Source organism: Morus notabilis, unplaced genomic scaffold (assembly GCF_000414095.1).
Source record: "Morus notabilis unplaced genomic scaffold, ASM41409v2 Scaffold692, whole genome shotgun sequence".
NCBI classification, from domain to species: Eukaryota; Viridiplantae; Streptophyta; class Magnoliopsida; order Rosales; family Moraceae; genus Morus; species Morus notabilis.
Window position 1 is genome coordinate 292,112 of NW_010361624.1, and position 13,356 is coordinate 305,467.

At 32.9% G+C, this 13,356-nt stretch overlaps 1 protein-coding gene across 4 annotated transcripts; it reads right to left on the minus strand.

Annotated features, from left to right (window-relative positions):
- Window positions 1–5,078: 5,078 nt before the first annotated feature.
- LOC21395393 (protein FAR1-RELATED SEQUENCE 5) lies at window positions 5,079–9,754 on the minus strand. Of its 4 annotated transcripts, none has more exons than XM_024166972.1 (4): window positions 8,822–9,180; window positions 8,162–8,586; window positions 7,610–7,829; window positions 5,079–5,344 (listed from the first exon to the last, which is right to left on the minus strand). In XM_024166972.1, the coding sequence occupies exons 1-3, from the start codon at window positions 8,883–8,885 to the stop codon at window positions 7,626–7,628; spliced, it is 693 nt and encodes a 230-aa protein (XP_024022740.1). In that variant the 5' UTR covers window positions 8,886–9,180; the 3' UTR covers window positions 5,079–5,344; window positions 7,610–7,625. The 4 variants fall into 4 exon arrangements, with proteins under 4 accessions (XP_024022740.1, XP_024022742.1, XP_010098449.1 ...); XM_024166974.1 differs by lacking the exon at window positions 5,079–5,344 and adding an exon at window positions 6,370–6,740 and having other exon boundaries at window positions 8,822–9,181; XM_010100147.2 differs by lacking the exon at window positions 5,079–5,344 and adding an exon at window positions 9,604–9,754 and having other exon boundaries at window positions 7,461–7,829; window positions 8,822–8,921.
- Window positions 9,755–13,356: the final 3,602 nt, after the last annotated feature.

Below are 13,356 nucleotides of genomic sequence, written 5' to 3' on the forward strand. Positions count from 1 at the left end.
ATTTATGAAGAGATGCAACACTTCTAAATTTAAGTGAAATGTTATGACTTTTCTAATAGGTGTTTGTAGAGTTGTAACTTTTTTTTTTTTTCCCTTCTTGAAAAGGTAATTTTTCTAATATACATTACTTTTATGAAAAGTTGTGACTCTACCAATAGGTGTCTATGTAGGAAGAGTTGTGACTTTTTTTTATAAGAGGCATTTTAAGAAAAATTATAACTTTTCTAATAAATACTTTTACATGAAGAATTGTGACTATTTATTTCATAAAAGGTTGTAACCTATAGATACAATAAAAGGTTGTAACTATTCAAATTGTTTTTTTTTTTATGAAAATAACTATTAAAATGTGTACTATTTTATTGGATTATAGTTTATGCAATATTATAATTTGCATAGAATCTTTTAACATACATGCCCCTTAAAATTATAAAAATTTATTTTACCTATAATTCTTTTAAATTTTTTGTTTATGCCTTCTTATTGACAAGATGTTTTGTATGGCTCTAGTTTTGGGAAAGTCTAGGGTAGGGTGAGCTCTTTTTTTCCTACCGATAGGGTGAAATCATAAACCACTTTTGGATCATTATTGAATGGTTAAGATTAAAAGGATGCACCAAAATATTTATAGCATGGACTGTATAGGATTGCCAACCAAAAAAAAAAAAAAAAAAAAAAAAAAAAAAAAAAAAAAAAAAGAACACCTTCCCTTCTCTGTCATCGATTCATGAGAGCTTTCTCAATTTTTTTTTTTTTTTTTTTCCCCCCGTTGATCTTGAATCTCAAACCCGGAAAATCCACGCAAAATATTAATTTCTAGAAAATCTAATACATTAATTCTAAATAGTCTGTGCAATAACATGCAATTCAAAAGTATCGCAACTTTCAAAATCGGATCCATTTGTTCAACTCAAACTCAGATCTCAAGTTTATAATACAAATTTTTTTTTTTTCTTATAACTTTGAGGATGTGAAATTTGAACTATACATTTATAAGAAGAGTCACACAGTTTACCGTTAAACTATGTCGCACAACCGTGATTTATAATACGATTAACATTCTTTAGGTGATAACTAAAATACAATCGATCTAACGATTGCTTCCACAAAAAGTTAATAAGAAAAATATATCTAGGAATTTACTTGGACCAGCATAAACATTCTCCACGTCGTTCGGGGATTTGAAAACATTCGGGAAAATTCAATCTTGATCCAACTTCTATGATGCATGGTTTATAACAGTCCTTACCCATTAGGTGGTCGTGTTGCGGTAAAATTTTGTGTCACAGATCGTGTTCAGATTGACTGTAAATTTAAAAAAAAATAATCAAAATACGCCACGAACACGACACGTGACACGAATTACCACTCATAATTTAGTGTAACAACGGAATTGCGGTTTCTTGAAATCTAAGGGAAAAAAAAGTAGTAAAATAAGAGGGGAGCTTTTTGGTAGTACCACAAAAAATGAACTACCGGTGGTTATTTATTTTCAGCCGTTAGATCTGTATCATAAATTGTATTTTCTGTATACTTTTTCACTCTGATGTGATTTTAACATGATTCAACAGTCAAAAATTAACATTACGAGTAGAACTAGTCTATAAAAAAACTCTCAAGTGAGAATTACACAACATAAATAAATAAATATATACATGACAAACAAGTCATCTTTATAAATTGTTAGATACTTTTATATATATCCCAGACAGAGAATTCCTCTGTTAATGATATCAACCTTCTAAGGTTTTGTGGTTTTGTATTAAGGCTGTTTTTTAGATTAATTTCATTCCCATAATCATTCTCAACACGAGTTCTAATTAGTAAAGAAGAACAATAATTGTGGCTGTTAATTTATTTTTGAGATTTGAATCTTAAAAGAAAAATTCTCTAGTATTCATTATTGAATTCATGTAATTTAATGCTTCTCCTGAATTATTTATTTATATTCATTTTGGCACATTGATGATGCCCAAAGTTTAGTTGATGAAAACTCATACCAATTTACATATAAAGTAAATTAATGATGATTTGTATATTTGGAAAAGACGCATTTTTTAAAACAAGTAAACAACCTTTTGGACCTCTGTCTTAGTTTCTAATGTAAGACTATTTTTATCCTAAAACTATTCCTTGATATAAAGTTATAAACAAGTTATTTTCTAAAAATAAAAAATAAAAAAGAAACACTGAACCATAAGTTGTCTTTTATAATTCGTAAACCACCATATTAACTTTTGCATAAAAAGTAATGTTAAATATAGAAGGCTTACGTACATTAACATGTTATAAGTGTTAGACAACTGTAGATAAATTTGACCCACTATTTTACACTACTAGAGGCATAGTGTAACTAATTAATTTCTAAAGGACATTATAAGTATAAATTCACAAAATTTCATTTTAAGTAAATTAATCATCACGAAGCACAAACTTTTTAGACATCAATATTATAATAGCTTTTTTTTAGATGGCCTTCCCAGGCATGGAATAATAGTTGTGTTTTCATAAGAAATTATAAGCATGCCTTACTTCAAATTAGCTACATTATCTAAAATACATGGATGGGTGTTTATCAAACTAATAAGACATTAAAAGGGTTGTCCCGTGCACTAACAAAAACTGAATCAAGTCAAAACAACTCAAACCAAACGAAATTGAGTTTTTTTTTTTTTTTTTTTTTTTTTACATACACCCTAAGCTGTATTAAAAGGGTTGTCCCATGCACTAACAAAAATATTCATTGAAGGTTATAACAACGGGTTGTATCACTCGGTGAGGAGTACATCACCTCAATCTCACCGAATGTGCATATGGTTCAAATTATATGAGAGTGATCCTAGACATATCAAATCGAGTACTGACTAGTAAGAACAAGCCTTCACAATTAAGATCGTCAAAGAAATTCACTGAAAACTCAAACTTTTGATCACAGACCCAAACTGTGGTAATACTTACTGCTAGTGCACCACACTCTCCAATGATAAACGAAATTGAGATTAAAAAATGTTTGTCATTAGTAGTCTCTAATTATTTAGCAGATAACAGTTTGATTCTTAAGGGGCATTTGGTCTGCAGGAATCAGTAGGAATCATATTCTCAGAAAAGTGATGGAGGGTAATATGATTCCTAAGAATAATTCATTACTGTGTTTGGTTCCATACATGAATCTTTTTGAAATTTCCAGGAATATTATATTACTGTGTTTGGTTGTTCGCATGGAAGAAGATCTATAATAATAATAATAATAATAATAATAATAATAATATTATTATTATTATAAATATAAATATTATTATTATTATTATTATTATTATTATTAATCCCATGATTTTGAGATTCCTGAAAATTTGAATAACACCGTTAGGTGGTATTCAAATTACCTTAAAATGAGAAAAAATAATAATATTCTCGTGATTTTGAGATTCCTGCGAATTTGAATAACACTATGTTGGGTGGTATTCAAATTACCTTAAAATGAGAGAAAGTGAATCCCATGGTAATCACTTTCCTGAGAATCTAAAAATTATAATTCTTGTACCAAACATAGTAATATTGCAAATTCTCATTCTCATCTTTAAGATTACTACATACCAAACACCCCCTTATTTTTTTAATCTTGACAGAACAAATACCAAACTTCTTAATCACCGGTAATTAAAACCTTTCCATCCAAATTCATGTGATGGGAGAAATGAGAGAGAAGCCTAAATCCAACTTATCCAACTTTGTATTGTATTGGGAATAAATCACAAAAGTGCTCATGTAACGTTAATAAATTCTAGCAAACATACGTTCGAGCACATTTTACTTTACCTATGATTCTTCTTCCTAATAATAGTAAACAAACAGAAAGGGATTTTTTTTTTTCTTTTGTTCAATTTGCTTCAAATATGTGAGCAAACACACGGAGAAAACCAAAAATACTATTCAAAATAGTACTAATTAATATTTATGCTATCGAGCAGTAAAAATATGCCTTTTATTAAAGACAAAATACATAATTTGCCACTGTTTTAAACAATTCTATTATTAATGTCAATAAAATAATATTGATACCACTGGATTTTTTTTTTAATCATCTTTGTTTCTCTGTTTCTTCATCTCCTTCACTCTCGCTCTCTCTCTCTCTCTCTCTCTCTCTCATCTGTCTTTTGAGAATGTCTCCCTCTTCTCTCCCTCATCAATCGCGCCGGCAACTAGTTCGTCGAAGAGACATTGCTGCTCCGGCGAAGCGCAGACCGGCCATATGTCGAGCAGATCAGCGCGAGGCTTCATCATCTTCCTCATCGCTGCAACTTGTCTTCTCTGGCGACGGCCAGATCTCCAACAATCGTCGTGACATCTTTGCGAACTTTAAGCGACCTCTAGACTCCATTAATGATGGCGATCTCCGATCTGTAGGGTGGGATGATCCCTAGAGTTGGCTAATATGACTGTGATGGAGAGAGAGAGAGAGGGAGAATAAGAGAGGGGAGAGGGGGAGAGGAAGAGAGATTTTGAGCGATAGAGAGAGCGAGTGAGAGAAGGAAAGGAGAGAGAATATATATATATATATATATATATATGGTGGAATCCGAATAAGTAGAGGGCTGCTTTTTTTAATCGTTGGATTAGTTTTTAACGGTTAAATTTGTATAGGTCCATATTAAAAATTTACAGCGCACCGCACAAAATTACTCTTACTGCAAAGCTCACTGTTAAAAAAATAATCCAACAATAAAAAAAACAGAGCTCCACTGGTGAAACACTTATTGAGGTTCCACCATAAAAAATCCCAAAACAAAAATTGTTATTTTGCTGAGAAAAAAATATTCTGATAGGATATGAAAAACAACCTACTAGAATATGAAAAATAACTTATAGAATATGAAAGATGAACTTTACAATATGAAAAATGAACTACAGATTACATAACCTAACAGAATATTTCTTTAGTGGCATACATAAAAATTTTAAATTGATGGTAGAATAAAAGTGTTATTTTTATGGCATTTTTACACATTCCAAAAAAAAAAAAAAAAAAAAAAAAAAAAAAAAAAACTAAAGTAGCACAAACTTATAATTTAAGTGGCCTAAATGTAAAGTTAACAAAAATAGATCGTAGTATACGTTACTTTCTCCAAACGAAAATACTCAAGTGACACTAAAAAGGGAGTCGATCGTTCTCTTTCTTCATGTCTTCTTCTTTTCCACAACATTTTCCTTTTTCCCCATTATAAGGATTAACAAAACGCACCCTAAATTTCTATACAAGAGTGCACGAAATAAGGACTTTTGTTCAAAAATTCTGTTCGTTTCCACCGGCATTAATTAAATTTAGTCACAGCTCAACTGTAAAACCCTGTTCAACAAATCAGAAATCTAACATTATATTTTATAAGGCAGCCCTGATTAGAAGATAAAAGACACCAAACGGAGATTATACAATATGGGTGTATGCATATTTGAAAATGTACGAGGTTCGTACAAATAACACATATGAAAACTAAAAACCTTATGTCAAAGGTCTAACATTATTTAAGGAAGTTTTTGACACATAACATTCACCATGCTCTGCAACAGCGAGCCGCGGCAACCCATCTTTTACTAGTTAGGTGCCTATTTAGTTCGCTGATTCGAGTTAGATGTGATTTCATGTGAGAGTTTTTTACTGTAGCAAAACTCGAATTTTAAACTCGAATCGGTGAAATAAACAGGACCTAGATGACCTACTTCGACTCAAACCCATGACGCGGTGAACCGGCTCTAATACCAAATGCAGACGGGAGAGCCAAGAGCTTATATAAACTAATTAATTATCTTATTATTATTTCAATATAGGACTTTTTAGTACACAACGCGTTATTCCAGTAGAATCTTTTAGCATATCGCTATGAATAATGCGTGCTTCTAGTCAAGGACTCGAGTCTAAAGACTTGGAACAATTGAAAAGCAGCAAGACATGGAGTATTCTAATATAACCAAAAGAGCATTTTTTTTAACAAAAATGTATTACTCTAAGCTGCAATATTTTAATACAAAAGAATGAGAATCTAATTTACGAACAGGTAATAGCAAATATCAACAAGAATGTACGACTCTCAAATCACGGAAAAAAGATTCTAAAAAGAAGTCTTAGCTTTCGCTTTTCTTAAAAGATACTTTCCTTGGTTTGCAATATAGTTTGTGTTAAAAATTAGAAACCCTAATTCCAAATCACCGAGAGCAACAAAACCACGAGAAGTAAATTAATCAAAATCAAACACACAAAAATTTATAGAGGTTTACCTAATATGAGACTAGGTACTCTTTCAGCTTTTCACTATGACAAGGAAGTTTACACGAGAAATTGCAAACCTCTCAACTCTCTGTGTTTTCTCTGACCTCTGTATTAACCCCAAGATCGGCGCCCCCTTTTTATTACGAAAACTAGAGAAACCAACTTTTACAAGTGTGAAATCTCCAAACTACCGTTAATGAAATTTTAGTACGGCAATAAATCGTCAAGGCATATTAGGCTCCACAACTAAACAGTTTGTGATTCTACCATGAGGAGTTACTTACCTCCAATAGCAGCTATAACAATCTTGGAATACAATATATTTGGGTGGGGATCACAGTACAACATGATTAGTTAGGGTTTTTTCTTTTAACTAGAACTTAAATTATCTTCTGAGCATGGCTACATAAATTAGAGTGGTCCTGCAGCTAGTTAAACTTCTCTTCTCATCAAAGAGTTTCAAGGACAACATAGCGTGCTGAAATCAAAACCCATAACAAAAGAAATTCAATGATATAAAAAATAAAATAAAAAAACCAATTCATGACTCATCTCTCATTAATAGCATGCATGGATCAACCAACGAAACTTCAACGAAAGAAAACTGAGAGAACTAAATTGCACCTACTGATATTAGATTGCAAATCTTAACACAAAGTTTACTAAAGTCCTGAAGTGTGTATATATATATTTTTTTGATATCCAAAAGTCCCCCAAACTCATATTGCGAGCCCGAGTCAGAAGCAGAAGCCTTCCGCCATCTTTAGAAGATAGGAAACTATGACTTTTGTCATGTAGGTTAGACCTTGTATGTTAGGGACCTGATAGCTAGTTAGTGGTTAGTAGTCTTTTAGTAGTATAAGCAGGGGGTTAAGTGGCAGATGAGGCAGATGATCAGATTTGTGAGAAGTGTCTAGTGTTGTACACTGTCTTGGAGGTCGGGGGTCCTCGAAACCACCCATTCTATCTTTGTATTTTCCATTTTCAATCTCGTTAATGCAGTTAAGATTTCTGGTTCCTAACATTGTGGGAGCAAACCAAAGGCCCAACCATTCCAACCAACACCCAATGGATTAGTCCTGAAGTGCATAATTGACCATTGGAGTTCTATAGTGCAACATTAACCAAAACAAGGAAGAGAAGAGGTCACAAAAACCATCTGATATATTCAATCAAATAATAATACGTAATTGTCGAGTTGAAACCATGACTTTGCTATAGATTGGGGACAAAAACAAAAGACCTAATATCAAAAGTCCTAAGTAGTTAAGAAAAAACAAAGCATTGAGATACATAATATACACAATTAAATCTACTTGTAAGAAGGGTCGTATAGTAATCACTCACTCTGAAAGATTTGAGGTCATCTACGTTGTGAAAGATCTTGATCTATCGGTTCAATTTCTTTAAGATTGCTAACTACATTTTGTACTTTCTTGGATAGCTGGTCGCTGTGTTCCTCAACAATTTTTATAAATGCAGTAAGCTGTTCTTGATATGTTGAGCATAGCCGTTTCTTGTTCCGCAGCTCTACAGTCAATTCCTGAATCTTCTTATCCTTTTCATCCTACATAAAGAAATTTACAAAAGCAGATAAAGTTAGTCCATAAATAGATAAAAACCTAAGATATAAATGACAAAGAAAAGATAACACAAAGGAAAATACGGAGCGTGTGAAGATTTTTCATTTTGATTGAATTTCTTGAACAATACAAATGGTAAAACGTGTTGTCTGAATATATTTGTACGTGTATCTTCTGTAAGAGAATATGTATAAAAAGCTACAAATTAGAAGATGAAATTTACAGAAGGTAAAAGTGTTAAAGATTTTGCAGGAAATCAAAGTAGGATTGTTTTGATAGAGGTACAGAGCGGCATTTAAAGATCGGAAAAACTCACCATTGTTTGACGAGCTTCTCGCGTGGAGACTACAAGTGGATGATTGTGGTCCTTTACAAATTTTGTTATCACCCATTTTCCAGACTTGTCGTACTTAACATGAATCATTGCCTTACAGCCTTCCCTTGTGCTTGGCCGTGGTTTTCGAACTGGCCCGAATTTCCCCCGAATACTAACACAGTATCCTTCCTTATTACACCCAAGTCGACGGGCAAGAATCCTTCCGTCTCTTTCAGAACGGCGACAAGACATAACACGCATGACAAATCCCAACCGCCTTGCATACTCATCATAGAATATCTTAGCAGCATCTTCAGAATCAAATTCCATACCTTCACATGGTTCTAAAATCGTATCCCCTTCATACGGGACCAATGGATGTACAGCAGAACTCTCCACTGCCCCAGCTCCCTCGTCCGAATCCACTGCGCAATACATTGGTTGTTACTTACCTTTTAGAAGAAACAAACAAAAGGATAGCGATGATCCTTTTCCACCATGAAATTGAGATGGAAAAACAAAGAAAAATAAAAACTGCATTCCTAAGTTGTTTTTTTTTTTGCCAATTAAAATGAAAATGCTAGAATATTATGCATGGACTGGCGTAATCGTGGACTAATTATTTGATAATCTACTTTTATGTTGTTAACTAAAGCATACCCTCTTGCTCCCATTTTGTAGCGAACTTTGGCAGCCCCGATGGCGGCACCATCACTTCTGGCATGGCACCTAACCCATGAACCTACTACTACTTTACATGCTTCATATCACAAATATATTATTGTTCGGATGCATTCTATCATATAAGGCTATGTAAGAGGGAAAGAAAAAAGGCAGAAAAGAAAGGTATGTAACCTAGGTGAGGAAGGGAACGACCTTTCTCTTATTGTGTTTGGCATAAATTCCCTCTTCTAAACCCTCCATATCGGGAGAAATTAAAATTAAGATTCATTTAATGGATCCAGAATCCTTCCACTAATTCACTCACCCTTTTCTCACCTTACACTTTTTCCTCCTACCAAACAAGCTTTAAATGATTATAATTCTTTCTCTTCCTACAGCTGGGTCATATCTGAGATTATGAATCCTCATTAATCCACAAACTAACATTTGTCACTTAGTTAAATTATCAAACACCTGGTGGACGGGAATAAGTGATAACCACCCAAATTTCCACTAGCAAAAACACCCATTTCTCAGCTAAGCAAAGCAAAATACAGCAAATTATAGGTTAAAATAACAGAAAGAAACACCAACTTTGACATATTCGACATTGAAAAAACCAGTGGCCAACCAGAACAAAAGTCCAAACTAAGACTACATAATACAGATGAAAACATATACAAAACCCACTAAACTTAAAACCCATTTGCTCAAAATACACAACGTTTAACGATAAACTTAAATCGGATACAGCAAAAAGATTGGAGGGTTATTCTTACTGGTTGATTTGAAAGCAGAAGTGAAGGAGGAAATTCAGTCGTTTTGTCGTGTTGTGGGCAATTTCGTATGATATCTTCTTCAGCGTCAAGACTCGGAGTTTCAAATTCTCTGCTGCTTTGCGTTGTGTGTGTGATTGATAAAGTGAATCAGGACACACAGGAAGATCCACTTGTTTTAAGCCACGTACGGAGAGAGAGAAAGAGAAGAAACAATTACTTATTTAAGAGCTTAGTTATGTATTTTTTAATTTTTACCTTGTCTATTTAACGGATAAAAAATTTAATTTATCAATATATTAATGCACTGAAAAAAATTCTTTATTTATTTGAGTAAATTACACCGTTGCATTATAAATTTTTTATTTTTGACATTTTTTTGAAAGATTATTTTTTATCATAATACATTGTAGATTTTTAGTTTTGATAACTTATATCATGAACTTTAAAATTTAATAGCTGACAAATAAACATAAACTAATGGTAATTTTACATCTAGTTCCACATAAGATCTTAGAATTAAATGTACCCACCTCAATATTCAAAACAAATAAAAAAAAAAACAATTATTTTGGTTCTAAACCACAGACCAGATCAGCCAAATTACCATCTGAGTCCCATAACCACACACCCTACAAGAGCTAAATAACAAGTAAAAGTAGTTTTTCCGCTAGAAAAATAACAAGTAAAATAAGTTGAACAGTGTTTTTTGGTTATTTTTAATCAGTTTGATAATAAAAAATTTAATTTGGTAATTTGATATTTCGTTATTACAAAGAGTTCTTAAATAGATTGTGCGTAGTAATCTACTAGATCACCATGGTGACCAATAGTGGATATGCCCAATGATATAGATGAACTAATCTAATAGATTAATTGTGGTAATCCACTAGATTACTCCAGAAACTGGTGTCAAAAAAGGAATATATTTACCTTTTTATACCTTTTGTTATAGATTTATTCAAACTCTACACCTTCCATCAATTAGGTTATTCTATCGACTGTTTGTGGTTTCAAACGAGCTTTGGTCATGCTCACGTCTGTGCCAAACGGGCCCTTTCCCATTGAGTTTCAGTACCTATTTTTACCCATGTGCTATGGTGTTTTTACTAGTGGATCCAATCAAAAGGTCGAGGTGAATCTCCATTGCATTTGAGACCAATTGTTTCTTATGTAAGTCATTTCTTGTTAAATAAAATATTTTCCCTTAAAAAAAAAGCTCTACACCATCCATTTTTAATCTCATTAAATGTATATCTTCAAATTATATTTAATATACAAATTTATACCTTATTTCGGTCAACAATTGATTTTGACCATTAAAATAAAACTATTATTAAAAAAAGAGAGGAAAAAAAAACTAAATTTTACAATATTAAAAAGATTAAAAATTAAAAACACAAAAAAACTCATTTCTACAGTATTTTGCATATTTTTTAGGTCAAAACCTTAACTTTAAAAGTTTATTTTAGTTTTTTTCTTTATCCATTTTTTATTCAAGAGTATTTTAGGTATTTTTAATGTTAAAATACTATGAAAAGGTATAAATTCCTATATTAAATCTAATTTAAAAATATACATTTAATAAGATCAAAAACTGAAATTACAGTTTTTAAATAAATTCAAAACACAAAATATCCTATCAAAAAGATGATCGAACGTGTGATATAAACCGGTAGTAATATAGTGCAGTACTCCGGTGATTGGTCATAGAGATGCAAGAACGGGCCGGCCCGGCCCAGCACGTTCTTCTTAGGCCCACACGGGCCGCGGGCCGAGCCGGCCCGTATAAGAATGACATCGGCCCAGCTCACACTACGGGCCAATTTTACGTGGGTCAGTATGGGCTGTGCCGCGGGCCAAGCTGGGCCATGTCGCGGGCCTGGATGGGGCAGTGTCATGGGTCTTGAATGGACCGGCCCACTCAAGGCTCATCTTGGCCCGTCATGGGTTTAGATGGGTCAGTCCATCTAAACATGCAATTTTTAATTTTTTTTTGTTTTTTATTTTTTATTTTTGCATTTTTAAACAAGTTAACAAATATATAAGTTTGAATAGTCAATGGAAATATGAAAAAAGAATATTTTATTTACGATTATCTCATTAAATAAAAATCTTTCTAAAGAAAACCTAGTGGGACAAAACCTTGATAAGGAAAAAAGAGTACAATAAGGATAATTATACATAAGATGTTTACAAAATTACTAAAAAAAAGAAAAAAAAAACAAAAATATTATGGGCCTAGATGGACTGGGCCGGGCCATTATGGGCCTAGACGGGCCAGCCTAGCCCGGCCTAGCCCATAATTTTTCATGGGCCGTGTCGGGCCAGCCCATGTGCTAATATATGTTGGCCCAGCCCAGCCCACTAATATTTATGGGCTGGGCCATGCCTTGAACAGTGACCGGCCGTGTCGGCCCGGTCCGTCACTGCGTCAAGATGGGCCTAGGTCGGCTCACGGGTCCCGGCCCATTGTTGCATCTCTAATTTGTCACGGACAACAATTGGTGGTCATTAACCGACTAGTACATTGCAAGCGATGAGGCGATTGTCATTTTAAAATGAACTAATAAAGATGATATTTTGAATGCATTAACCAAAGAAGAATAAAGAGTTCTTAAAAAGAAAAAAAAAAGTAGTTAGGTCCAAATGCACTTTGAATTTGTTTCCAGGTTTAGCGAGGAACGTGTGTACATATAGTGATAAATTTAAGTCAATAGAGACTAATAATTAAAACAAAATTTTGATGACTATAAGATTAACTTTTTATTTTCAGTGGAAATTATGTGCATATTAATATCATGTAAATGTATTTAAATATATAGCATTTAAAAAAAAAAAATTTTTGAGCGGGGGCTTGCAGCCGCAGAGAGATATTCATGTACGCGGGGCCACGTGCCCTAAAGCTTACAAAAGGTGTACAAATGCAGCAGAGGTACCAACATGATTTGGGCACAACAACGTGACTCAAAACTCGTACGAAATTAACGGATTTAAGTTTATTATAAATATATTTGAGTCAAAATCAGGTTAAACTTGTGAAACACAATAAATGACGTGTTATTTTTAGGTTGACTCGCCAACACGTAATTGACCCGCCGTAACCTGTTTATTAAACGTGTTACATTTAATAACATGAATACACAACACAATTACAATCCGTTTGTTACCTATGTTTACAAATGTATATATATATATATATATATATTAAAGAAAAACAAGTTGAGAAATAGATTGACACGACCTTATTATCACTCATTTTATAAATGAGTTATTAGAAACATGTTGACACAACACTATTATAACATGTTTAATAAATGAGTTAGTCATGTCGTGTCATGTTAACCCGTCAATATATAAGTCGTGTTTGAATTTTATATTTCGACATGAATAATAAATGAGTTGTGTTCGTGTTAAATCTTATAGTGTCAAGTCAACACGACACAACAACACGAATTGTCACTCTGAACATAACACACAATAAGTAGGGACTAGAGATTATGAGGTAATTACATGATGATTATTGATCAAAATAAAAGTTGTGGTATTGATATCCAAGGATTTGATAAAGACTTTTTTTTCCCGCTAATGAAAATAATAGACTATTTGGTCATTGTGATTGGTAAAAGCCTACGTGGCCAGGGATTTGGTTAAAGCAAATGGTCAAAACCCTAATGTGGCCAAGTGAAAGAACGGCATGTGGAATGATGTGGAGATTATATTGTGAAAAAGTATTGCAAGAGGCTCTTTAGAATC

Excerpts from the sequence above, each read along its gene's own strand:
- LOC21395393 (XM_024166972.1), bottom strand. The coding sequence starts at position 8,885 with ATGCCAGAAGTGATGGTGCCGCCATCGGGGCTGCCAAAGTTCGCTACA. Across the intron at positions 8,587-8,821 it reads TACAAAATGGGAGCAAGAGG|TGGATTCGGACGAGGGAGCT; the intron begins GTATGCTTTAGT and ends TGTATTGCGCAG. Across the intron at positions 7,830-8,161 it reads GAGAAGCTCGTCAAACAATG|GATGAAAAGGATAAGAAGAT; the intron begins GTGAGTTTTTCC and ends TTCTTTATGTAG.